Source organism: Passer domesticus, chromosome 25 (genome assembly GCF_036417665.1).
Source record: "Passer domesticus isolate bPasDom1 chromosome 25, bPasDom1.hap1, whole genome shotgun sequence".
In the NCBI taxonomy this organism is placed as follows: Eukaryota; Metazoa; Chordata; class Aves; order Passeriformes; family Passeridae; genus Passer; species Passer domesticus.
The window spans coordinates 3,600,887-3,627,890 of record NC_087498.1 but is presented as its reverse complement, the minus strand read 5'-3'; the positions used below and the strand labels follow the sequence as shown (position 1 = coordinate 3,627,890).

General features: G+C 51.2%; 1 protein-coding gene across 5 annotated transcripts in view; it reads right to left on the bottom strand.

Annotated features, from left to right (window-relative positions):
* The window catches only part of RBBP5 (RB binding protein 5, histone lysine methyltransferase complex subunit), a 28,377-nt gene extending 2,529 nt beyond the window's left edge, over positions 1-25,848 (bottom strand). Inside the window, exons 1-13 of one of the 5 annotated variants that reach the window (XM_064399256.1) lie at positions 25,644-25,848; positions 25,162-25,187; positions 24,145-24,317; positions 22,337-22,477; positions 20,777-20,939; positions 18,950-19,059; positions 18,692-18,811; positions 15,608-15,761; positions 15,421-15,492; positions 13,591-13,708; positions 11,942-12,011; positions 8,974-9,203; positions 7,006-7,083 (exon numbers count right to left, since the gene is read on the bottom strand). In XM_064399256.1, the coding sequence (XP_064255326.1) occupies positions 7,006-7,083; positions 8,974-9,203; positions 11,942-12,011; positions 13,591-13,708; positions 15,421-15,492; positions 15,608-15,761; positions 18,692-18,811; positions 18,950-19,059; positions 20,777-20,939; positions 22,337-22,477; positions 24,145-24,317; positions 25,162-25,187; positions 25,644-25,662 (1,474 nt within the window). In that variant the 5' untranslated portion in view covers positions 25,663-25,848. Of the gene's footprint in view, positions 1-2,498; positions 7,084-8,973; positions 9,204-11,941; positions 12,012-13,590; positions 13,709-15,420; positions 15,493-15,607; positions 15,762-18,691; positions 18,812-18,949; positions 19,060-20,776; positions 20,940-22,336; positions 22,478-24,144; positions 24,318-25,161; positions 25,188-25,643 lie in introns of those variants that run through there. The other 4 variants (XM_064399255.1, XM_064399254.1, XM_064399253.1 and 1 more) reach the window with 4 other exon arrangements.
* Between the last annotated feature and the right edge of the window lie 1,156 nt (positions 25,849-27,004).

The following is a 27,004-nucleotide window of genomic DNA, read 5'->3' as shown; positions in this document are numbered from 1 at the left end:
GCAGGGCTCGGGGAGAGCAGAGAGGGAATGAGCGTGCGGCCCAGGCAGGGCTCTGGGAGAGCAGAGAGGGAATGAGCGTGCGGCCCAGGCAGGGCTCTGGGAGAGCAGAGGGGGAATGAGCGTGCGGCCCAGGCAGGGCTCTGGGAGAGCAGAGGGGAATGAGCGTGCGGCCCAGGCAGGGCTCTGAGAGAGCAGAGGGGGAATGAGCGTGCGGCCCAGGCAGGGCTCTGAGAGAGCAGAGGGGGAATGAGCGTGCGGCCCAGGCAGGGCTCCGGGAGAGCAGAGAGGGAATGAGCGTGCGGCCCAGGCAGGGCTCCGGGAGAGCAGAGAGGGAATGAGCGTGCGGCCCAGGCAGGGCTCCCAGAGAGCAGAGAGGGAATGAGCGTGCGGCCCAGGCAGGGCTCCGGGAGAGCAGAGCCTGGGGAATGAGCGTGCGGCCCAGGCAGGGCTCTGGGAGAGCAGAGAGGGAATGAGCGTGCGGCCCAGGCAGGGCTTGGGGAGAGCAGAGAGGGAATGAGCGTGCGGCCCAGGCAGGGCTCTGGGAGAGCAGAGGGGAATGAGCGTGCGGCCCAGGCAGGGCTCTGGGAGAGCAGAGGGGGAATGAGCGTGCGGCCCAGGCAGGGCTCCGGGAGAGCAGAGAGGGAATGAGCGTGCGGCCCAGACAGGGCTCCGTGAGAGCAGAGAGGGAATGAGCGTGCGGCCCAGACAGGGCTCCGTGAGAGCAGAGAGGGAATGAGCGTGCGGCCCAGGCAGGGCTCCGGGAGAGCAGAGGGGAATGAGCGTGCGGCCCAGGCAGGGCTCCGGGAGAGCAGAGAGGGAATGAGCGTGCGGCCCAGGCAGGGCTCCGGGAGAGCAGAGAGGGAATGAGCGTGCGGCCCAGGCAGGGCTCCGGGAGAGCAGAGAGGGAATGAGCGTGCGGCCCAGGCAGGGCTCCGGAAGAGCAGAGAGGGAATGAGCGTGCGGCCCAGGCAGGGCTCTGGGAGAGCAGAGGGGGAATGAGCGTGCGGCCCAGACAGGGCTCTGAGAGAGCAGAGGGGGAATGAGCGTGCGGCCCAGGCAGGGCTCTGAGAGAGCAGAGAGGGAATGAGCGTGCGGCCCAGGCAGGGCTCCCAGAGAGCAGAGAGGGAATGAGCGTGCGGCCCAGGCAGGGCTCCGGGAGAGCAGAGAGGGAATGAGCGTGCGGCCCAGGCAGGGCTCCGGGAGAGCAGAGGGGGAATGAGCGTGCGGCCCAGGCAGGGCTCCTGGAGAGCAGAGGGGGAATGAGCGTGCGGCCCAGGCAGGGCTCCCAGAGAGCAGAGAGGGAATGAGCGTGCGGCCCAGGCAGGGCTCCCAGAGAGCAGAGAGGGAATGAGCGTGCGGCCCAGGCAGGGCTCTGGGAGAGCAGAGAGGGAATGAGCGTGCGGCCCAGGCAGGGCTCTGGGAGAGCAGAGAGGGAATGAGCGTGCGGCCCAGGCAGGGCTCCCAGAGAGCAGAGGGGAATGAGCGTGCGGCCCAGGCAGGGCTCCGGGAGAGCAGAGGGGAATGAGCGTGCGGCCCAGGCAGGGCTCCGTGAGAGCAGAGAGGGAATGAGCGTGCGGCCCAGGCAGGGCTCTGGGAGAGCAGAGAGGGAATGAGCGTGCGGCCCAGGCAGGGCTCCGGGAGAGCAGAGCCCGGGGAGCAGGGGGTGGGGAACGGGGGGGATGTGGGGGGAAAAATGGGGAATGTGGGGGAAATGGGAAATGTGGGGGGAAAATGGGAAATGTGGGGGAAAATGGGAAATGTGGGGGAAAATGGGAAATGTGGGGGAATGGGAAATGTGGGGGGAAAATGGGAAATGTGGGGGAAAATGGGAAATGTGGGGGGAAAAATGGGGAAGAAATGGGGAATGGGGGGGGAAGAAATGGGGAATGTGGGGGGGAAAATGGGAAATGTGGGGTAAAAATGGGAAATGTAGGGGGAAAAATGGGGAAGAAATGGGGAATGTGGGGGGAAAAATGGGAAATGTGGGAAAAAATGGGAAATGTGGGCGGAAAAATGGGAAATGTGGGAAAAAATGGGAAATGTGGGGGGAAAAATGGGAAATGTAGAAAAAAATGGGAAATGTAGAAAAAAATAAGGGAAATGCAGAGGGAAAATGGGAAATGTGGGGAAAAAATGGGAAATGCAGGGGGAGAATAGGAAATGTGGGGGAAAATGGGAAATGTAGAAAAAGAATGGGAAAATGCAGGGGGGAAATGGGAAATGTAGAAAAAAAATGAGAAATGCAGGGGGAAATGGGAAATGCAGTGGGAAAAATGGGAGCGGGCAGGATTTTGTATCTAAAAACCAAAATTTCAGCACCAAGAGGCCGCTTGGTGACAGCTCTGGGATTTATCTGAGATTCTGGGAGCACAGCACAGCTTGGAAATTCCCTATTCCCAAACTTAGCTGGTGTCAAATAATTTGTAATTGCCAAAATTTCTATGGAAAACCAAGGAAATAAATCCCAACTTAAGTGTGGGGGAAACCAGAGCAGAGGATTTTATTCTAAACTGTAAAATGATGGAATTGCTGTTGTTTTTAGGCTGAAATCTGAGCTTAACACACACCAAAAAATCTGATTTTAACCTTTTCTGCCAGCAGAAAATTAATGGAGAGAATGAATGAATGAAGAGAATAAATCCCAGTCCCAGCCATGCAGCTCCCACGTGGAAATCCCAAAGATTTCCCAGGAAAACTCTCCCTGAGCAGCTGCTTCAGCCTCAGGGTGGCTCCTGTAGGAAGCAGAATTCAGGGAATTCCCACTCCCAGGGTGGGAAAAGGAGCCTGGATCCAATTCCATGGGAATTCCAGGGGAGTTTGGGATGTGCTGGAACCCTGAGGGAAAGCTGGCAGCCCAAAATGTTGGGAATTTTGGGTACAAAGAGAACAAAGGGAAGAGGGAATTCCATGGAATTTTGGGGAAGAGCCAAGGGATGGATTCTTTCCTCTCCCAGGGTGGAGATTCCAGCCCTGGGAATCTGCTGGATCCTCCCAGCTCAGGAATTCCAGGAAAATGTGGATTTTCATGGAATGTCAGGGTTTGGGTGGGAAAGGACCTGAAATCCCATTCCATGGGCACCACCCCAGGGTGCTCCAAAATCCCCAATCCTTGGACATTTCCAGGGATTCCTCTGGGAGCTCCTCACCATTCCAGGCAGGAATTTTTCCCTATTTCCCTTCATCCCAAGCTGCCACAGGCAGCAAAGTCTAAAAGCAGATTTTAGGGAGCTCCAGCTGATGGGAAAATCCAGTGGGATTCAGGTCTAAACCAGTTTTTGAGGAAAACAAATTCCCAGGAATTGGCTCAGGAATCTCATCCCAGCCTAAAAGCAGGGAAATAAATCCCAGAATTTCCTGCAGGGAAAGAAATCCCAGAATTTCCTGCAGGGAAATAAAATCCCAGAGTTTCTTGCAGGGAAATAAATCCCAGAATTTCCTGCAGGGAAATAAAATCCCAAAATTTCCTGCAGGGAAAGAAATTTCAGAATTTCCTGCAGGGAAATAAAATCCCAGAATTTCCTGCAGGGAAATAAAATCCCAGAATTTCCTGCAGCAACAACAAATCTGCACCAAAATCCTTGCAAACAGGGCTGGAAAAGGAGAGGAAAAGCAGAAAAAGCAGGAGAGGAGTTTGGCTGCTCTGCTGCTGGATCTGGAACATTCCAGAAGGATTGGGAATGGATTTCCCAGTGAGGGACTGACTCCAAAGAAAACCAGGAATTAGGGACAGCAGCTGAGTACAAAGTTACAGTCAGCACCCCCCAGTAAGGAAAGGGCAATTAAAAATTAAATGGGAATTAAAAATTAAATGCTGATTAAAAATTGAAGTGTTTTTCTGAGATCCTTGGAAATTCCAAAGATCCTGCCCTGTTAGGAAGCCAAGGATTGGAATTCTCCTTGGAAATCCCAATTTTCACCTTCCAGGCCACGATCCTTTCCCATTTCTGTTGTTAATTACATTAATTAGCAGCGACGAAAGCAATAATTAACATGAGATTAATCATCTCCAAGCCAGCCCTGTGAGGATCCAGGCGCCATCCTTGAAAACACCCCAAAATCCTGGAAAATCCCCCAAAATCCTGGAAAATCCCCCAAAATCCTGGAAAATCCCCCAAAATCTTGGAAAATCCCCCAAAATCCTGGAAAATCCCCCAAAATCTTGGAAAATCCCCCAAAATCCTGGAAAATCCCCCAAAATCCTGGAAAATCCCCCGAAATCCTGGAAAATCCCCCAGAATCCTGGAAAATCCCCCAAAATCCTGGAAAATCCCCCACAATTCCCCTCCCCAGAGGCAAATCCCACCCAAACCCAACCCCAGGATGCTCCTGGCTGCTCCAAGCCTGGATTTTTTTTCCAGGTGGAAACATTCCCAGAGAACATTCCCAAGGTTTTCCCATCAAAAATTCCCATTCCTGGAAAAAAACAAGGATCAGGACAAGCAACACCAAGGAGCTGAGCAGGAAGGGGAGGCAAAAAGGGAATAAATCACTCCTGGAAATTAAAGGAATTCAAATAATTCCTAAATTCCCAAATCCACAGCAGCAGCTGCTGGAACCAAGGAAATGCAGAATTTGATCCATCAAATCCATCTTTGGAGCTGGGTTGTGTCCCAAAGTTCAGTTCTGGATTAAAATCTATTTTAAAAATCAGCATTGCAGCCAAAATTGTGCTCTCGGTGCTGGGCCTGGAGGAGCTTTTCCTAAAAAAAAAGGAAATTTCCCCAAAAAAAAAGGAGGAAATTGGAGAATGGGAAATGTTTGAGGCTCAGGTTGGGTCTCAGCAGAGGTGTCCTGCTCTGGCAGCAGCAAAATATGGCAAAAAAAGGGAAAAAATCTGAATTTTTCTCTATTTACAGCAGCTGTGAAGGAGGAAAATCCCAAATTTCTCCTGCTGTGCAGCCACTGGAGTTTAAACTGGGATTAAACTGGAATTAAACTGGGATTAAACTGGAATTAAACTGGAGTTTAAACTAGGATTAAACTGGAATTAAACTGGGATTAAACTGGAGTTTAAACTGGAATTAAACTGGAATTAAACTGGAGTTTAAACTGGAATTAAACTGGAATTAAACTGGGATTCAAGGGCTGCAGCACAGCTGGGAATAGGAAATGCAGCTCCTGGATTTTCTGCCAGGGGTTTTTTCTCAATAAATCATTTTTTATGCTCCTTTTTCCCAAAAAAAATCAAGCAAAATCCAGGTATTTTATAATTTCTGCAGGAGCTGAGGGAAGGAATTGAAGGAATTAAATGAATTTGAATTTAGGAACAGCTCTGAGCATCCACAAAATTGGGGAATCCTTCATTATTCCCATTTTCTCTCAAAAATCAACTCCAAACCTGGATATTTTATAATTTCTGCAGGAGCTGAGGGAAGGAATTCAAAGAATTAAATTAATTTTAATTTAGGATCAGCTCAACAACCAAAACTGCAGAATCCTTCATTTTCCCCCAAAATCAACCCAAATATTTCCTGACTTCTGCAAGAGCTGAGGGAAGGAATTAAAGAAATTAGGGTTTGGAATTTAAATAAATTAAAATAATTTCAATTTAGGACCAGCTCTGAGGATCCACAAAACTGCAGAATCCTTCACTTTCCCCCAAAATCAACCAAAATATTTCCTGATTTCTGCAGGAGCTGAGGGAAATAATCAAACCAATTAAAATAATTTCAATTTAGGACCACCTCAGCACCACAAAACTGCAGAATCCTTCATTATTCCCCCAAAATCAACCCAAATATTTCCTGATTGCTGCAGAGCCGGGGGAAATAATTAAATAAATTAAAATAATTTGAATTTAGGACCGTCTCAGAGGATCTACAAAACTGCAGAATCCTTCACTTTCCCCCAAAATCAACCCAAATATTTCCTGATTTCTGCAGAGCTGAGGGAAATAATTAAATAAATTTAAATAATTTCAATTTAGGACCACCTCAGCACCACAAAACTGCAGAATCCTTCAGTTTTCTCCCCAAATCAGCCGAAATATTTTCTGATTTCTGCAGAGCTGAGGGAAATAATTAAACCAATTAAAATAATTTCAATTTAGGACCACCTCAGCACCACAAAACTGCAGAATCCTTCATTTTCCCCCAAAATCAACCAAAATATTTCCTGATTTCTGCAGAGCCGAGGGAAATAATTAAATAAATTAAAATAATTTCAATTTAGGACCAGCTCTGAGGATCTACAAAACTGCAGAATCCTTCACTTTCCCCCAAAATCAACCAAAATATTTCCTGATTTCTGCAGAGCTGAGGGAAATAATTAAATAAATTAAAATAATTTGAATTTAGGACCACCTCAGCACCACAAAACTGCAGAATCCTTCATTTTCCCCCAAAATCAACCAAAATATTTCCTGATTTCCGCCGAGCCGAGGGAAATAATTAAATAAATTAAAATAATTTCGATTTAGGACTGACTCTGAGGATCCACAAAACTGCAGAATCCTTCACTTTCCCCCAAAATCAACCCAAATATTTCCTGATTGCTGCAGAGCCGAGGGAAATAATTAAATAAATTAAAATAATTTGAATTTAGGACCACCTCAGCACCACAAAACTGCAGAATCCTTCATTTTCCCCCAAAATCAACCCAAATATTTCCTGATTGCTGCAGAGCCGAGGGAAATCATTAAATAAATTAAAATCATTTCAATTTAGGACCACAAACCCCTCCACGCGCAGCACACAAAAATCACCCCCCCACCATTTTCCCACACACAAAACTCAATTTCATTCCAACTTCCCACTCCAACAATTCCAATTTTGCCTCTCCTTGCCAGCAGCCGAGCGGGGAGGGAGGAGTTTGGGATTTTGGGATGCTAGAGACCTCTAAGGAGGGGGTGACAAAGCAAGGCCACCGGGGGGGTGGCACTGTCCTTACCTGCGAGGGGCTGGCCCAGCTCCGCCTGCACTTTACCCTTGGCCGCTCCTTCCAGAGGCAAAGCACCTCTGTCCCCTTTGTAGAGTTTCGGTTTAAATGGAGAATCTTTGTCTTTACCTTTTGATCCTTTGGGCCTGCCCGCCTGCTTCTTCTTGGATTTACCGTCGCCCTTCACGCCCAGCAGCGGGTGCACCTCTGCGGGGGGTGGGGATGGGGGATGGGGGGAGGTGAACCCTGAAATCCTGGATCGGTTCCTCTCCAAGGCCCCAAAACCCTGAAATCCCGATCAGATCCCTCCCAACACCCCAAAACCCTTGGGAGCAGATTCCTCCCAACACCCCAAAACCTTTGGAATCAGATTCCTCCCAACACCCCAAAACCCTTGGGATCAGATCTCCCTCAATGCCCTAAAACCCTGAAGTCTGATCAGATCCCTCCCAATGCCCCAAAACCCTTGGGATCAGCTCCCTCCCAATGCCCTAAAATCCTGAAATCCTGGATCGGTTCCTCTCCAAGGCCCCAAAACCCTGAAATCCCGATCAGATCCCTCCCAACACTCCAAAACCCTTGGAACTGGATCCCTCCCAAAACCCTTGGGATTGGATCCCTCCCAAAACCCACGGAATCAGATCCCTCCAAATACCCTAAAACTCTGAAATCCTGATCAGATTCCTCCCAACACCCCAAAACCCTTGGGATCAGATCTCTCTCAATGCCCCAAAACCCTGAAATCCCCATCAGATCCCTCCCAACATCCCAAAACCCCTTGGGGTCAGATCCCTCCCAAAACCCCTTGTGATTGGATCCCTCCCAAAACCCTCGGAATCAGATCCCTCCAAATGCCCTAAAACCCTGAAATCCCAATCAGATTCCTCTCAACACCCCAAAACTCTGAAATCCCAATCAGATCCCTCCCAACACCCCAAAACCCTTGGAACTAGATCCCTCCCAAAACCCTTGGGATCAGATTCCTCCCAACACCCCAAAACCCTTGGGATCAGATCTCTCTCAATGCCCTAAAACTCTGAAATCCTGATCAGATCCCTCCCAATGCCCCAAAACCCTTGGGATTGGATCTCTCTCAATGCCATAAAACCCCTGGGATCAGATCCCTCCCAAAACCCCCAGGATGAAATCCCTCCCAACACCCCAAACTCCTCAGGATCAGTCCCCCAAAGCCCTCAGGATCAAACCCCAAATCCCAAACCCCTTGGGATGAAACCCCCAAACCCCTTGGGATCAGATCCCAACACCCCAAACCCCTTGGTATCAACCCCCCAAACCCCAAACCCCCTCAGGATCAGATCCCCACACCCCAAACCCCTCAGGATCAAACCCCAAACCCCTTGGGATCAGATCCCAACATCCCAAACCCCTCAGGATCAGATCCAAACACCCAAACTCCTCAGGATCAAACCCCAAACCCCTCAGGATCAAACCCCAAACCCCTCAGGATCAGATCCCAAACCCCAAACCCCTCAGGATCAAACCCCAAACCCCTCAGGATCAGATCCCAAACCCCAAAACCCTCAGGATCAAACCCCAAACCCCTCAGGATCAGATCCCAAACCCCAAACCCCTCAGGATCAAACCCCAAACCCCTCGGGATCAGATCCCAACACCCCAAACCCCTCAGGATCAAACCCCAAACCCCTCAGGATCAGATCCCAAACCCCAAACCCCTCAGGATCAGATCCCAAACCCCTCAGGATCAGATCCCAAACCCCAAAACCCTCAGGATCAAACCCCAAACCCCTCAGGATCAGATCCCAACACCCCAAACCCCTCAGGATCAACCCCCAAACCCCTCAGGATCAAACCCCAAACCCCCTCAGGATCAGATCCCAACACCACAAACCCCTTGGGATCAAACCCCTCGGGATCAGATCCCAAACCCCAAATCCCTCAGGATCAAACCCCAAACCCCTCGGGATCAGATCCCAAACCCCAAATCCCTCAGGATCAAACCCCAAACCCCTCGGGATCAGATCCCAAACCCCAAACCCCTCGGGATCAGATCCCAACACCCCAAACCCCTCGGTACCAACCCCCCAAACCCCAAACCCCCCCGGATCTCCCACCCACCGTCATTGGGGACTCCCTGGAGCTCGATGTTGGTGGTTTTGGGTTTTTTCTTGGGGTTCTGGGGCCCGTCCGGGGCGCCGGGCCGTTTCCTGTCGGGGCCCAGGCCGTCGTCGGGCAGCGCGCCGGGCACGGCGTCGGGGGGCGGCCCGTAGGGGTTCTCCTCGGGGTCCTCCACCTCGGGGGCGATGGGCAGGTACAGCAGCGCCCGCGCGTCCTCCAGCTCCTCGTCGCTGCGGGGCGGCACGCTCGGGGTCGGGGTGGGGTTTGGGGTGGGGATTGTGGGGTGTGGGATGGGGTGTGGGGGGTGGGATGGGGTGTGGGGGGTGGGATAGGAGTTTGTGGGGTTTGGGATGGGGATTTTGGGGTTTGGGATGGGGTGTGGGGGGTGGGATGGGGAGGGTGTGGGGTTTGGGATAGGGATTTTGGGGTTTGGGATGGGGTGTGGGGGGTGGGATGGGGATTTTGGGGGTTGGGATAGGAGTTTGTGGGGTTTGGGATGGGGATTGTGGGGTTTGGGATGGGGTGTGGGGGGTGGGATGGGGATTTTGGGGTGTGGGATGGGGTGTGGGGGGTGGGATGGGGAGGGTGTGGGATGGGGATTTTGGGGGTTGGGATAGGAGTTTGTGGGGTTTGGGATGGGGATTTTGGGGTTTGGAACGGGGATTTTGGGGGTTGGGATGGGGATGGGGAGGGTGTGGGATGGGGATTTTGGGGGTTGGGATGGGGAGGGTGTGGGATGGGGATTTTGGGGGTTGGGATGGGGATGGGGATTTTGGGGGTTGGGGTTGGGGTTTGGGGGGTGGGATGGGGATTTTGGGGTTTGGGATGGGGATTTTGGGGGTTGGGATGGGGTGTGGGGGGTGGGATGGGGATTTTGGGGTGTGGGATGGGGATTTTGGGGGTTGGGATGGGGTGTGGGGGGTGGGATGGGGATTTTGGGGTGTGGGATGGGGTTTGGGGGGTGAGGAAGGGGTTTGGAACGGGAATTTTGGGGTTTGGGATAGGGATTTTGGGGGTTGGGATGGGGTTTGGGGGTTTGGGATGGGGTTGGTGGGGTTTGGGATGGGGTTTGGGGTGTGGGGATGGGGATTTTGGGGGTTGGGATGGGGATTGTGGGGGTTGGGATGGGGATTTTGGGGTGTGGGATGGGGTTTGGGATGGGGATTTTGGGGTGTGGGATGGGGTTTGGGATGGGGATTTTGGGGGTTGGGGTTTGGGGGGTGGGATGGGGATTTTGGGGTTTGGAACGGGGATTTTGGGGGTTGGGATGGGGTTTGGGGTGTGGGGAAGGGGTTTGGAACGGGAATTTTGGGGTTTGGGATGGGGATTTTGGGGTTTGGGATGGGGTTTGGGGGGTGGGATGGGGTTTGGGGTGTGGGATGGGAATTTTGGGGTTTGGAACGGGAATTTTGGGGTTTGGGATGGGGATTTTGGGGTTTGGGATGGGGTTGGTGGGGTTTGGGGTGTGGGGATGGGGATTTTGGGAGTTGGGATAGGAGTTTGTGGGGTTTGGGATGGGGTTTGCGGTTTGGGATGGGGTTCAGGGTGTGGGGATGGGGATTTTGGGGTGTGGGGATGGGGATTTTGGGAGTTGGGATAGGAGTTTGTGGGGTTTGGGATGGGGTTTGCGGTTTGGGATGGGGTTCAGGGTGTGGGGATGGGGATTTTGGGGGGTGGGGATGGGGATTTTGGGGTTTGGTGATTTTGAGGTTTGGGACAGGGATGGGGGAGTTTGGGATGGGAATTTTGAGGTTGTGGGGATGGGGATTTTGGGGTTTGGGAAGGGGATGGGGGTGCTGGAATGGGAATTTTGGGAGTTGGGATAGGAGTTTGTGGGGTTTGGGATGGGGATTTTGGGGTGTAGGGATGGGGATTTTGGGGGTTGGAACAGGAATTTTGGGGTGTGGGATGGGGATTTTGGGCTTTGGGATGGAGTTTGGGGTGGGGGTAGTGGGGTTTGGGATGGGAATTTTGGGTTTTGTAATGGGAATGTTGTATTTTTTAAAGGGAACGTTTAGACAGAATGTTGGGGTTTATAACAGGAATTTTGTGGTTTATGAAGGGAATTTTGGGGTTTATAACAGGAACGTTCAAAGGGAACGTTGCGTTTTCCAAAGGGAACGTTGTGGTGCCTGTTCTGTGCTCTGGGAGGGTTAATTAGTGTCTGTTAACGAGTTTAACGGGAATGTCGGGGTTTGTAACAGGAATTTTGGGTTTTATAACCGAAATGGTTAAAGGGAACGTTGGGGTTTGTAACAGGAATTTTGGGGTTTATAACAGGAACGTTCAAAGGGAACGTTGTGTTTTCCAAAGGGAACGTTGTGGTGCCTGTTCTGTGCTCTGGGAGGGTTAATTAGTGTCCCTTAACGAGTTTAAAGGGAATGTTTAAAGGGAATGTTGGGGTTTGTAACAGGAATTTTGGGGTTTATAACCGAAATGGTTAAAGGGAACGTTGGGGTTTGTAACAGGAATTTTGGGGTTTATGAAGGGAATGTTTAAAGGGAACGTTGTGTTTTCCGAAGGGAACGTTGTGGTGCCTGTTCTGTGCTCTGGGAGGGTTAATTAGTGTCTGTTAACGAGTTTAAAGGGAATGTTGGGGTTTGTAACAGGAATTTTGGGTTTTATAACCGAAATGTTTAAAGGGAACGTTGGGATTTGTAACAGGAATTTTGGGGTTTACGAAGGGAATGTTTAAAGGGAACGTTGTGTTTTCCAAAGGGAACGTTGTGGTGTGTGTTCTGTGCTCTGGGAGGGTTAATTAGTGTCCCTTAACGAGTTTAAAGGGAATGTTTAAAGGGAACGTTGGGGTTTGTAACAGGAATTTTGTGGTTGATGAAGGGAATTTTGGGGTTTATAACAGGAACGTTTAAAGGGAATGTCGGGGGTTATAACAGGAACGTTGTGGTGCCTGTTCTGTGCTCTGGGAGGGTTAATTAGTGAGCTCATTAAGGAGCCTCAGGCCCAGCACCTGCTGCAGAAGGCGGCGATGGGATCCACGCTGGTCACGTCCACCTCCTCATCCTCTGCAGCATCTGCCCCTGGGAGCAGGGAACGGGAATTAACGGCAGGGAAACGCCTGCAGTGCTCCTGGTGCTGCAAAAAATAACCTGGAGAACTCCTGGAACAGCAGGAAAACCCTAAAAAACCCCACAGAAGTATTTCCTACTGTGGCCCAAAACGAGCCCAAAATAATTCACATTAAAGCACAAAACAAACTTAAATGTTTCCCATTAAAGCAAAAAGAAATCTAAAATGTTTCCTATAAAAGCAAAAAAAAAAAATTCATATTAAAGCACAAAAAACTTAAATATTTCCCATTAAAGCAAAAAGAAATCTAAAATATTTCCTGTTATGGCACAAAACAAACCTAAAATAATTCATATTAAAGCACAAAACAAATATTTCCTATTAAAGTAAAAAGAAATCTAAAATATTTCCTGTTATGGCACAAAACAAGGCTAAAATAATTCACATTAAAGCACAAACTTAAATACTTCCCATTCAAGTAAAAAACAAATCTAAAATGTTTCCTATAAAAGTAAAAAAAAAAAAATTCATATTAAAGCACAAAAAACTTAAATATTTCCCATTAAAGCAAAAGAAATCTAAAATACTTCCTGTTATAGCACAAAACAAGCCTAAAATAATTCATATTAAAGCACAGACTTAAATACTTCCCATTCAAGCAAAAAACAAATCTAAAATATTTCCTATAAAAGCAAAAAAAACCCTAAAATAATTTGTATTAAAGCATAAAACAATTCTAAAATATTTTCTATAAAAGCAAAAAAAACCCTAAAATAATTCACATTAAAGCACAAAGCAAACTTAAATACTTCCTATTAAAAGCAAAAAACAAATCTAAAATATTTTTAATAAAACGCAAAACAGACCTAAAGTAACTCATATTAAAGCAAAAAAACCCCTAAAATAATTCATATTAAAGCAGAAAACAAATTGAAAAGATTTCTTATTAAAGCACTAAAAAAAGTAATATTTCCTTTTAAAACACAATAGCCTAAAATATTTCCTATTAAAGCACAAAACAAATGTAAAATATTTCCTTTTCAAGCAGAAAAACCCCTTAAAATATTTCCTATAAAAGCAAAATACAAACTTGAAATATTTCCTATCAGAGCACAAAAAAGCCCTAAAATAATTCCAATTAAAGCACAAAATAAATCTAAAACATTTTATTACAGCACAAAAGAAATCGAAAATATTTCCCATTAAAGCAGAAAACAAACCTAAAATAATTAATATTCAAACACTGCTAAAACCCAATTAATTAAATTATGGGAAGTGCTTTCATAGGAAGCATTAATGAGGAATAATTCTCATTCCCATCATTTTTCACAATCCAGGATTTTTATTTTTTTTCTCCTGGATTTTGGGCACCACCACGTAGCCAGGGAGGATCCCAGGGAGGTTTGGGAATTCCCTGGGATTTTTGGGGAATTTTTTGGGGAATTTTTGGGGAATTTTTGGGGAATTTTTTGGGGAATTTTTGGGGAATTTTTGGGGAATTTTTTGGGGAATTTTTGGGGAATTTTTGGGGAATTTTTTGGGAATTTTTTGGGGAATTTTTGGGGAATTTTTTGGGGAATTTTTGGGCACCTGTCTGCTCTGGCTCGCTCTTATCCTCATCCTCGATGTCAAATTCTGATTCCCTCTCCTCATATTCCACATTTTCATCCAGCTCCTTGAAATCAGGGGCAAAAGCGCTCCAGTTTTCCTGAAAAAAAAATCATAACAAAGCAGTTTTAATAGAAATGAACAGCACTGGATTCCTTGGATTCCTGGAATTTCGAGGAATTAAATCCTGGAAGGGGTTAAAAGCTGGATGTGGCAAGGGAGGGAGGTGGGAATGGCTGGAATTGGGGAGCTGGGAGGGTTTTTCCAAAATGAATTATTTTGTGGATCTGCAATCTTGTTGAAATCCAATAAAAGCATTAAGAAATCAAGGAAAATCCAATAAAAACGTTAAAATTCAAGGAAAATCACATTAAAAAAGCAGCAAAAATTGAGGAAAATCCCATCAAAGCAGCAAAAAATCAAGGAAAATCCCATCAAAGCAGCAAAAATTGAGGAAAATCCCACAAAAGCATTAAAAAAATCCAGGAATCCCCATCCACCTGGATCACTCCTGGAATTGAGAGGGGACAATTCCATGGAAAACATCCCTGGGATGGAGCTTAAGGATGAATCCAAAGCTGAGCTGGGGTTTTGAGCTCAAAGTCACGACTCAAAATGAAGCACATGAGCTGGAGTGGGAATTCTTCAAGGATTTCAACACACAACACCTGATTATACAGGGAATTGTGGAATTGCAGATGGGATGGGGTGGAAAGGGACCTCAAATCCCACCCCATTCCCTGGGCAGGGACACCTCCCACTACCCCAGGGTGCCTTTTTACCCATTTTTTCACCCATCTGATCCACTGTCCAGCCTGGTCTGGGACACTCCCAGGGATGGAGCAGCCACAGCTCCTCTGGGAATTCCATCCAGCCCCTCCCAGGGAGGGATTTATTCCCAATATCCCACCCAAACCAGCCCAGGAAATCCTGGAATGGTTTGGGTTGGAAGGGATCAGCAGCTCCACACTTCTCCCCACCTCAGGCTGCTCCAACCCAGCCTGGGACACTCCCAGGGATGGAACAGCCAGAATTTCCCTGGACAAGCCTGTTCCAGACCCTGTTCCCAAGGGAATGACCCCAAACCCTGGCTCAGCACTCAGTTCTGAGCCCATGAAATCCCGGACTGGTTTGTGTGGGAAGGGATCACCAGCTCCACACTTCTCCCCACCCCAGGTCACTCCAACCCAGCCTGGGACACTTCCAGGGATAGAATAGTCAAAATTTCCCTGGACAAACCCCTTCCAGACCCTATTCCCACGGGAATGACCCCAAACCCTGGCTCAGCACTCAGTTCTGAGCCCATGAAATCCTGGACTGCTTTGGGCTGGAAGGGATCAGCAGCTCCACACTTCTCCCCACCCCAGGTTGCTCCAACCCGGCCTGGGACCCTTCCAGGGATGGAACCAGCCTGTTCCAGCCCCTGTTCCCAGAGGAATGACCCCAAACCCCGACCCCAAAGCTCCAAACCACTTGGTTCTGAGCCCATGAAATCCTGGACTGCTTCGGGTTGGAAGGGATCAGCAGCTCCACACTTCTCCCTATCCCAGGCTGCTCCAACCCGGCCTGGGACCCTTCCAGGGATGGAACCAGCCTGTTCCAGTCCCTATTCCCAAGGGAATGACCCCAAACCCTGGCTCAGCACTCAGTTCTGAGCCCATATGGAAATCCTGGACTGGTTTGTGTGGGATCAGCAGCTCCACACTTCTCCCCACCCCAGGTCACTCCAACCCGGCCTGGGACCCTTCCAGGGATGGAACCAGCCTGTTCCAGCCCCTGTTCCCACGGGAATGACCCCAAAGGCAGACTCACCACTTGGTTCTGGGCCCATATGGACACCACCCCGCTGGAGATGGAGGCGATGATGGGCCGCACCGGGTGCCACTGCGATCACGAGGGGACAAAAACCAACAACAAACCCTTCATTAGCAAACATTAGGAGGTGCCACAGCTGCATTCCCAAAGCCCAAGGACGCCCAGGGGCTGGGGGGCTCCTCACTGCCACGTCCAGGAGCAGCTCGCCGCGGGTGCCGTGCAGGATCTTCACCAGGTTGCCGATGCTCTTCTCCCAGATGTAGAGCGCGTGCTGCCGCGCCGAGCCCGCCACGATGTACTCGCCGTCCCCCGAGAAGCAGCACTTCTTCCAGGGGGTCCTGCAGCCAGGGAAATTGGGGAGGGATGGCTCGGGGTCAGCTTGTATGGTTTTCAGATTCTGGGCTGCTTTTACATTTAAATCTTTTTATTATTATTAATACCAATATTTTTATTATTTAAGCTTTATGTCCATCCCCTGATAAACAGCACTTCTTCCAGAGGGTCCTGCAGCCAGGGAAATTGGGGAGAGATGGCTCAGGTTTAACTTTAATGGTTTTCAGATTCTGGGCTGCTTTTTTATGTTTAAGATTATTATTATTATCATTATCATCATCATATTATTTATATTTAAGCTTTATGTCCGTCCCCCGAGAAGCAGCACTTCTTCCAGGGGGTCCTGCAGCCAGGGAAACAGGAATGGGATGGCTCAGGTTTAGCTTGTATGGTTTTCAGATTCGTTGGTGCTTTTTTATTTAAGATTATTGTTGTTGTTATTATTATTACTATTATTATTATCATTATCATCATCATTTATATTTTATGTCCGTCCCCCAAGAAGCAGCACTTCTTCCAGGGGGTCCTGCAGCCATGGAGGCAGAGCAGGGATGGCTCAGCTTTAGCTTTTATGGTTTTCAGATTCTATGGTGCTTTTATATTTAACATTATTATTATTATCATTATTATCATCATCATCATTATTATTTACATTTAAGCTTTATGTCTGTCCCCCGAGAAGCAGCACTTCTTCCAGGGGGTCCTGCAGCCAGGGACACAGGAATGGGATGGCTCGGGGTCAGCTTGTATGGTTTTCAGATTCTGGGCTGCTTTTATGTTTAAATCTTTTTATTATTATTAATAATAATATTTTTATTATTTAAGCTTTATGTCCATCCTCTGATAAACAGCACTTCTTCCAGAGGGTCCTGCAGCCAGGGAAATTGGGGAGGGATGGCTCAGGTTTAACTTTAATGGTTTTCAGATTCTGGGCTGCTTTTTATTGAAGTTTTTAAATTATTATTTATATTTAAGCTTTATGTCCGTCCCCCGAGAAGCAGCACTTCTTCCAGGGGGTCCTGCAGCCAGGGAAACAGGAATGGGATGGCTCAGGTTTAGCTTGTATGGTTTTCAGATTCGTTGGTGCTTTTTTATTTAAGATTATTGTTGTTGTTATTATTATTACTATTATTATTATCATTATCATCATCATTTATATTTAAGCTTTATGTCTATCCCCCGAGAAGCAGCACTTCTTCCAGGGGGTCCTGCAGCCAGGAAAACAGGAATGGGATGGCTCGGGGTTAGCTTGTATGGTTTTCAGATTCTGGGCTGCTTTTATGTTTAAGATTTTTTTATTATTATTGTTATTTATATTAAACTTTATGTGTGTCCCCCAAGAAGCAGCACTTCTTCCAGGGGGTCCTGCAGCCAGGAAATCCAGGGGAGGAAGGCATCAGCTTTAGCTTTTATGGTTTTCAGATTCTGGGCTGCTTTTATATTTAAATCTTTTTATTATTATTAGTACTATTATTTACATTTAAGCTTTATGTCCATCCTCCAATAAACAGCACTTCTTCCAGGGGGTCCTGCAGCCAGGGAAACAGGAATGGGGTGGCTCAGGCTTAGCTTGTATGGTTTTCAGATTCGTTGGTGCTTTTATATTTAAGATTATTATTATTATCATTATTATCATCATCACCATTATTATTATTATTTATATTTAAGCTTTATCTCCGTCCCCTGATAAACAGCACATTTTCCAGGGGGTCCTGCAGCCAGGAAAACCAGGGGTGGGATGCCTTGGGTTTAGCTTGTATGGTTTTCAGATTCTGGGCTGCTTTTATATTTAAGGGGTTTTTTTGTAGGTTTTTTTTTGTTTGTTTGTTTGTTTGGGGTTTTTTATTATTTATATTTAACCTTTACATTTTAAGTTTTAGCTTTTATATTTTTCAGATTCTTCCCCAAAGCCCTCCCTGTGCACCACACCTCTTTCGTTACCCTGCCCTGTCCCCAGGCCCCTCCCCTGTCCTCAGCCATGTCCCCACCTGTCCCCAGGCCCTGTCCCGTGTCCCCAGTCTGTGTCCCAGCTGTGCATAAGCTGTCCCCACCCTCCCCAGGCCCTGTCCCCAGCTGTCCCCAGGCCCTGTCCCCAGGCCCTGTCCCCAGCTGTCCCCAGGCCCTGTCCCCAGCTGTCCCCAGGCTGTCCCACTTGTTGACCAGGTCCTGCCCTGTCCCCTGTCCCCAGCTGTCCCCAGGCCCTGTCCCAGGCTGTCCCCAGCTGTCCCCAGGCCCTGCCCCCTGTCCCCAGGCTGTCCCCAGCTGTCCCCAGGCCCTGTCCCCAGCTGTCCCACCTGTTGACCAGGTCCTGCCCTGTCCCCAGCTGTCCCCAGGCCCTGTCCCCAGCTGTCCCCAGGCTGTCCCCAGCTGTCCCAGCTGTCCCACCTGTTGACCAGGCCCTGCCCTGTCCCCAGCTGTCCCCAGGCTGTCCCCAGGCTGTCCCAGGCTGTCCCCAGCTGTCCCCAGCTGTCCCAGCTGTCCCCAGGCTGTCCCCAGGCTGTCCCCAGCTGTCCCACCTGTTGACCAGGCCCTGCCCTGTCCCCAGCTGTCCCCAGGCCCTGTCCCAGGCTGTCCCCAGGCTGTCCCCAGCTGTCCCAGCTGTCCCAGCTGTCCCAGGCTGTCCCCAGGCCCTGTCCCAGGCTGTCCCAGGCTGTCCCCAGGCTGTCCCCAGCTGTCCCCAGCTGTCCCAGCTGTCCCACCTGTTGACCAGGCCCTGCCCTGTCCCAGGCTGTCCCCAGGCTGTCCCAGGCTGTCCCCAGGCTGTCCCCAGGCCCTGTCCCCAGCTGTCCCCAGCTGTCCCAGCTGTCCCACCTGTTGACCAGGTCCTGCCCTGTCCCCAGCTGTCCCCAGGCCCTGTCCCCAGCTGTCCCCAGGCTGTCCCCAGGCCCTGTCCCAGGCTGTCCCCAGCTGTCCCCAGCTGTCCCAGCTGTCCCACCTGTTGACCAGGTCCTGCAGTTTCTGCATGGGCTCGGGCTCGCCGTCGCGGCCGCAGGTCAGGATCTCCCGCCCGTCGTACACGCGGATGATCCGGTCGGCCGTGTTGATCAGGAAGCAGCTGCAGCAAAACGGGGGGAAATCGATGAAAAACCCATCAATCCATCAATCAATCAATCAATCAATCACAAATCCTGGCCTGTGGAAGAACTGGGGGGTTGAGGAGCTCTGCAGTTTGGGGATCCCCCGGGGCGCTCACCTCCCTTTGCGGGCGAACTCGATGGATTTAATGGCCGTGGTGTTGCTGGTCCCTGTGGTCACTCTGAAGGAAGCAACAAGATCCTGAGTGTCTGTTTTTAAGACCAAGATCTGAAGATTGAGCAGACAGAGAACAATCAGTGGCTTCACCTGAAACAGAACCCTGGGAGCCCACCCGGGGACACTGCAGGAGCTGCTGAGACAGAAACGCCGGGAAAACATCCCAAAAACGTGTCAAAAACAGAGTCAGACAAAGATCCCAGAACCCCTGAGGCTGGAAAACCCCTCCAGGATCCTCAAGCAATCCTTCATCTGTTCCCCAAACCCAGCAGCCATCTCTGCACCTGTCTACACCCAAAGCCATCCCTGTGCCTGTCCCTGTTCCCCAAAGCCACCCCTCTGCCCCTCACCTGTTCCCCAAACCTATTCCCGTTCCCCAAACTGATCCCTGTGCCCCTCACCTCTTCCCAAACCCATCCCTGTGCCTGTCCCTGTTCCTCAAACCCATCCCTGTACCCCTCACCTGTTCCCAGATATATTCCTGCTCCCAAACTCATCCCTGTGCCCCAAATCCATTCCTGTTGCCTAAATCCCTCCCCGTGCCCCTCACTGCTCCTCAAACCCCTCCCTGTGCCCCTCACCTGTTCCCCAGATCTATTCCTGTTCCCCAAACTCATCCCTATGCTCCTCACCTGTTCCCTAAATCTATTCTTGTTCCCCAAACCCATCCCTGTGCCCCTCACCTGTTCTCCAAAACCATTCCTGTTCCCGAACCCAAACTCGTGACTCTCTCTGTTCCAGAAATCTATTCCTGCTCCCCAAACCCATCCCTGTACCTCTTTTTCCCCAAATCTATTCCTATGCCCCTTACCTGCTCCCCAAACCCATCCCTGTGCCCCTCACCTGTTCTCCAAAACCATTCCTGTTCCCAAACCCAAACCTGTGACTCTGTTCCACAAATCTATCCCTGCTCCCCAAAACCCATCCCTGCACCTCCCACATTTTCCCCAAATCTATTCCTATGCCCCTTACCTGTTCCCCAAACCCCTCCCCGTGCCCCTCACTGCTCCTCAAACCCCTCCCTATGCCCTCATTATTCCCCAAACCCATTCCTGCTCCCTAAATCCCTCCCTGTGCCTCTCCCTGCTCCCCAAACCCCTCCCCGTGCCCCTCACTGTTCCCCAAACCCCTCCCTGCTCCCCAAAACCCTCCCCGTGCCACTCACTGCTCCCCAAATCCCTCCCCAAACCCCTCCCTGCTCCCCAAAACCCTCCCCGTGCCACTCACTGCTCCCCAAATCCCTCCCCAAACCCCTCCCTGCTCCCCAAACCCCTCCCTGTACCCCTCCCCGTGCCCCTCCCTGCTCCCCAAACCCCTCCCTGCTCCCCAAACCCCTCACTGCTCCCCAAACCCCTCACTGCTCCCTAAATCCATCTCTGTGCCCCTCATTGCTCCCCAAACCCATTCCTGCTCCCCAAATCCCTCCCCAAACCCCTCCCTGCTCCCCAAACCCCTCCCTGTACCCCTCCCCGTGCCCCTCCCTGCTCCCCAAACCCCTCCCTGCTCCCCAAACCCCTCCCTGCTCCCCAAACCCCTCCCTGTACCCCTCCCCGTGCCCCTCCCTGCTCCCCAAACCCCTCCCCGTGCCCCTCACCCATCGAGCTGCCCAATCCCCACCCGGAGCACCCAGTGCCACCTCCAGAGATGCAGACCCCAAACCCCCCATGGCACTTCCAAAGCCCGACCCCCTTTCCCACAGGGAATTCCCAGCCTGGCCGTGCCCCGGGGGCAGCCAGGGATGCCCAGTGCCCGGCAGGGAGGGGCTGACCTTGCCCTTGGCATTCCCAGTGTAGATGTATTCCCCCCGGCGGTCAAACGAGGCCACCACGTTGAGGTCGGAGTCGTCGTCCACGGGCAGCACCACGTGCTTGGAGTCAGACAGGGTGAGCATCACCGGGGCAGACTTCATGGGACACACCAGCACCCTGTTCCTGCAACACAGGGCAAGGTGGCAACTGCTGCCTTCGGGGAGGGTGTCCGTGTTAGAGACAAAAAACATCGAGGTGGATGGAGGAATTCACATCTTGGGAGGGGTTTCCATGGTTAGAGCTAAAAAACATCGAGGTAGATTGAGGAATTCAGATCTTGGGAGGGGTTTCCATGGTTAGAGACAAAAAACATCAAGCTGGGTTGAGGAATTCAGATCTTGGGAAGGGTTTCCATGGTTAGAGCCAAAAAACATTGAACTGGATCAAGGAATTCAGATCTTGGGAGGGGTTTCCATGGTTAGAGCTAAAAAACATTGAGATGGATTGAGGAATTCAGATCTTGGGGAGGGTTTCCATGGTTAGAGCTAAACATCATTGAGCTGGGTCGAGGAATTCAGGAGATCTTGGGAAGGGTTTCCATGGTTAGAGCCAAAAAACATTGAACTGGATCAAGGAATTCAGATCTTGGGGAGGGTTTCCATGGTTAGAGCTAAAAAACACCAAGCTGGATTGGGGAATTCAGGAGATCTCGGGAAGGGTTTCCATCATTAGAGCTAAAAAACATTGAACTGGATTAGGAATTCAGATCTTGGGGAGGGTTTCCATGGTTAAGAGCTAAACATCATCGAGCTGGGTCGAGGAATTCAGGAGATCTTGGGGAGAGTTCCCATGGTTAGAGCAAAAAACCATTGAACTGGATTGAGGAATCCAGATCTTGGGAAGGATTTCCATGGTTAGAGTTACAAAACATTGAACTGGATTAGGAATTCAGGAGATCCTGGGGAGGGTTTCCATGGTTAGAGCTAAAAAACATTGAACTGGATTAGGAATCCAGGAGATCCTGGGGAGGGTTTCCATGGTTAGAGCTAAAAAACATCGAGCTGGATTGAGGAATATTTTCAAAAAGAATTCCCAGCAAAAAAAGCATCACAATAGATTGAGGAATTCAGGAGATCTTTGGAAAGGTTTCTATGGTTAGAGCAAAAAAAGCATTGAGCTGGACTGAAGAATTCAGGAGACCTTGGCAAAGGATTTCCAGCAAAAACAGCATTGAGCTGGTTGAGGAATTCAGGATATCTCAGAGAAGGAATTCCAGCAACTGAGCTGGATCAAAGAATGCAGGCTATTTCTATTTTTATTGCCTTCAGTACTTAGACAGCAAAACGATGTGAAAGTTCAGATCTGCTTTAATTTCCTTTCCTTCTCGGAGCTTGTGCAGCAATTTCAAACCCAAGGACACATTCCCACACTGCCTTCCAAGAGCTCCCTCCCAAAAACCCGACCCCACCACAACAACTTCCAACCGGAATTTCCAATTCCACTTGGAAAACGTAGGAACACCCCAGGAGCAGCGGCTCCCCCCCGCTGGGAGCACCCCAGTCCCCTCCCAGGGCACTTACTGGTCCCGGGGGTGGTACTGGACCTTGAGGATGGGCGAGGGGAAGCGGAACCTCTGGTCGCAGTCCCCGGACAGCACGTCCCACTGGGACACGATGTTATCCGTGGAGGCGCTGACCAGCTTGTGCCCGTCCCGGCTCCAGCTGCGCAAGGGAGGGAAGGCCCAGAGGTGTCATTCCTTGGGGGCAGGGGGAAGGGGCTCAGGGGATTCCCAAAGATGTCATTCCTTGGGGGCGGGAGGAAGGGGCTCAGGGGATTCCTAAAAATGTTATTCCTTAGGGGCAGGGGGGAAGGGGCTCAGGGGATTCCTAAATCCTTAAGGGCAGGGGAAAAGGAGCTCAGGGGATTCCTAAAGATGTTATTCCTTAGGGGCAGGGGAGAAAAGGGGCTCAGGGAATTCCCAAAAATGTTATTCCTTCAGGGCAGGGGAAAAGGAGCTCAGGGAATTCCCAAAAATGTTATTCCTTCAGGGCAGGGGGGAGGGGGCTCAGGGAATTCCTAAAAATGTTATTCCTTAAAGGGCAGAGGGCAAAAGGAGCTCAGGGAATTCCCAAAAATGTTATTCCTTAAGGGCAGGGGGAAAGGGGCTCAGGGAATTCCCAAAGATGTTATTCCTTAGGGGCAGGGGGGAAGGGGCTCAGGGAATTCCCAAAGATGTTATTCCTTAGGGGCAGGGGGGAAAGGAGCTCAGGGAATTCCTAAATCCTTAAGGGCAGGGGAAAAGGAGCTCAGGGGATTCCTAAAGATGTTATTCCTTAGGGGCAGGGGGGAAGGAGCTCAGGGGATTCCCAAAAATGTTATTCCTTCAGGGCAGGGGAAAAGGAGCTCAGGGAATTCCCAAAGATGTTATTCCTTCAGGGCAGGGGGGAAAAGGGGCTCAGGGGATTCCTAATTCCTTAAGGGCAGGGGGAAAGGAGCTCAGGGAATTCTCAACGAAATTATTCCTTCAGGGCAGGGGGGAAAAGGGGCTCAGAGAATTCCCAAAGATGTTATTCCTTAGGGGCAGGGGGAAAAGGAGTTCAGGGAATGCCCAAAAATGTTATTCCTTAAAGGCAGGGGGGAAAAGGGGCTCAGGGAATTCTCAATGAAATTATTCCTTAAGGGCAGGGGGAAAAAGGGGCGGATGGATGTGGGATTTCCATCCGGGTGGATGTGGGATTTCGGGATTTCAGGATTTTGGGAATGATGGGATTTTGGGAATGCCATGTTCACCACAGAGAGCAGATGGGGTGGATGTGGGATTTCAGGATTTCAGGATTTTGGGAATGCCGCGCTCACCAGAGGGAGCACACCGGGTGGATGTGGGGTTTCAGGATTTTTGGGAACACCGTGCTCACCAGAGGGAGCACACCGGGTGGATGTGGGATTTCAGGATTTTGGGATTTCGGGAATGCCGCGCTCACCAGAGGGAGCAGACCGGGTGGATGTGGGGTTTCGGGATTTCAGGATTTTGGGATTTCAGGATTTCGGGAATGCCGCGCTCACCAGAGGGAGCACACCGGGTGGATGTGGGGTTTCAGGATTTTGGGATTTCAGGATTTCGGGAATGCCGTGCTCACCAGAGGGAGCACACCGGGTGGATGTGGGGTTTTGGGATTTCAGGATTTTGGGAACACCGCGCTCACCAGAGGGAGCACACCGGGTGGATGTGGGGTTTCGGGAATTTGGGATTTTTGGGAACACCGTGCTCACCAGAGGGAGCACACCGGGTGGATGTGGGGTTTTGGGATTTTTGGGAACACCGTGCTCACCAGAGGGAGCACACCGGGTGGATGTGGGGTTTCAGGATTTTTGGGAACACCGTGCTCACCAGAGGGAGCACACCGGGTGGATGTGGGCGCTGATGATCTTGGCGATGCCGCGCGTCAGGAAGTCCCAGATGACGATGCGGCCGTCGTTGCAGCCCACGGCCAGCAGCGTGCCCCAGCGGTTGAAGGTGCACGTCAGCGCCATGCTGATGCAGTCCAGAGTGCCATCGGCCTCCTGCGGGGACAGCGGGACATGGGGACACCACCGGGGACAGCGGGGACACCACCGGGGACAGTGGGACACCGGGGACACAGCGGGGACAGCGGGACATGGGGACACCACCGGGGACAGCGGGGACACCACCGGGACAGCGTGGGGACAGTGGGGACACAGCGGGGACAGCGGGACATGGGGACACCACCGGGGACAGCGTGGGGACAGTGGGGACACTGGGGACACAGCGGGGACAGCAGGGACCCACCGGGACACAGCAGGGACACTGGGACACAGTGGGGACAGCAGGGACACTGGGGACAGTGGGGACCCACCAGGACACAGCAAGGACAGTATGGGGACACCTCCGGGGACAGTGGGGGACACTGGGGACACAGCAGGGACAGTGGGGACACTGGGACACCACCAGACAGAGCAGGGACAGCGTGGGGACAATGCAGGCAGTGTGGGGACACCACTGGGACAGTGCAGGGACAGTGTGGGCAGTGTGGGGACAGTGTGGGACAGTGCAGGACAGTATGAGGGACAGTGTGGGGACAGCCTGGAGAGTGGGGACAGTGCAGGACACAGCACAGGGACAGCCCCAGGACAGCGCAGGCAGTGTGGGGACAGCGTGGGGACAGTGTGGGGACACCACTGGCATAGTGTGGGGACAGCGTGGGGACAATGCAGGGACAGTGCAGGGACAGGCAGGGACAGCCCCAGGACAGCGCAGGCAGTGTGGGGACACTGAGGGCAGTCTGGGGACAGCGCAGGGACGGTGTCCGGGCAGGACCCATCCCGGTGACACGCGGTGACCTCGCCCGGCCGGCCCGGTGCCGCTCGGGGCGGGCAGCGCCGTTACCTCGGGGTAGTTCTGGCCGAAGGACTCTGCGGGGAACGGGAGAGCGGCGCTGAGCGACGGCGCCCAGAGCCCGCCCGGCCCCGGAACCGCTCCCGGTGCCGCCGCTGCCGGCTCCAGCCCAGCCCCGCTCCCGCTCCCGTTCCCATTCCCGTTCCCATTCCCGTTCCCATTCCCGTTCCCGTTCCCGGCCGCGCCTCCCCCGCTCCGCTCGCTCCGAGCGGCTCCAGGTTCGAGGCGCCGCCGTCCCGCCCCCGCCGTGCCTCCTTCCCTCCCCGCTGACCCTCCCGCAGCGCCCCGCTCCCGTTCCCGCTCCCATTCCCGCTCCCGTTCCCATTTACCCTCCCGCTCCCCATTCCCGTTTCCATCCCCCCTCCGGTTCCCTCTCCCCGTTCCCGCTCTCCATTCCGGCTCCCGTTCCCATTCCCTTTCCCCGTTCCCCCTCCCATTCCCATTCCCGTTTTCCCTCCCCTCTCCCCTCGCACCGAGCAGCTCCAGGTTCATCGCGCCGCCGCTCCCGCTCCCTCCGCTCCCGTCGCCGAAGGACCCCGCGGGGGCCTGCCCGGCGCCGCGCCTCGCCGTTCGCCTGACCGACCGCCGCTGCTTTCCCCCGCTCCCGCCCCGGCTCCCGGCGCCTCCCGGGCCGGCTCCGCCCGCTCGTCCCGGCGGGCTCGGGGAGCGGCGCCGCTCGCTCCCGGAGCGGCGGCGGGGCCGGGAATGCGCGGCGGCGAGCAGGCAGCGCGGCGGGCAGCCCCTGCGCGGCTCGAGGAAGGGGCCGGGTGGGCCCCGCGGCCGAGCAGGAAGGTTCCGGGAAGGGGGAGCGGTAATAATGTAGCACCAGTAATTAAATTAATTAAAATAATTCTTCTTCTAATAATTAACTAAAACACCGCGGGGAGGCTGCGCCCTTGCCGGTATTGCCTGGATTTCTACTGGAAAGGAGTGGCTGCTTTTGGAAAAAAGGAAAGAAAAAATAAAAGCAAAGGAAAAATAAAATAAATGGAAGGAAAAGGAAATAAAAATTTAAAAAATAAAAATTAAAAATATAAAATAAAATATAAACCGTAAAATACTAAAAATATATATAACAAAATATTTAAAAATAAATGAAAATTAAAATTGAAAAATTAAAATTAAAAATAATAAAACCAGAGGGAAAATAAAGTAAAATAAAATAAATAAATGAAAAAATAAAATAAAATAAAATAAAATAAAATAAAATAAAATAAAATAAAATAAAATAAAATAAAATAAAATAAAATAAAATAAAACCCTGATTTGAGTCATAAAAACCTGTGGAATCCCCCAACACCAACTCCAGGCAGGCACAGAAAATAAACTTGGGCCACCCTGGAGATTCCCACATCGCAGCCCGAAATCCCAAAATTCCACAGGGAAATTCCCACAGCTCGGCCTCCTCCCCCCCCATCCTGCTCCTCGGCGCCAGCCCGCGGCCAGTCCCGAATTTCCAGGGCTTTTCCCGAGGGTCATTCCCGAATTTCCAGGGGTTTTTTCCGAGGCCATTCCCGCTTTTCCAGGGATTTTTCCTGAGGGGCCATTTCTCCTCTTCCAGAGCTTTTCCCTAAGGACCATTCCCACTTTTCCAGGGGTTTTCTCCTGAGGGTCATTCCCGAATTTCCAGAGCTTTTTTCCCTCAGAGCCATTCCTGTTTTTCCAGAGGTTTTCCCGAGGGCCATTCCCACTTTTCCAGGAGTTTTCCCCAAGGATCATTCTCACTTTTCCACAGGTTTTTTTCCTCAGGGCCATTCTCGTTTTTCCAGGAGTTTTCCCCAAGGATCATTCCCATTTTCCCAGAGGTTTTTCCCAAGGCCATTCCCACTTTTGC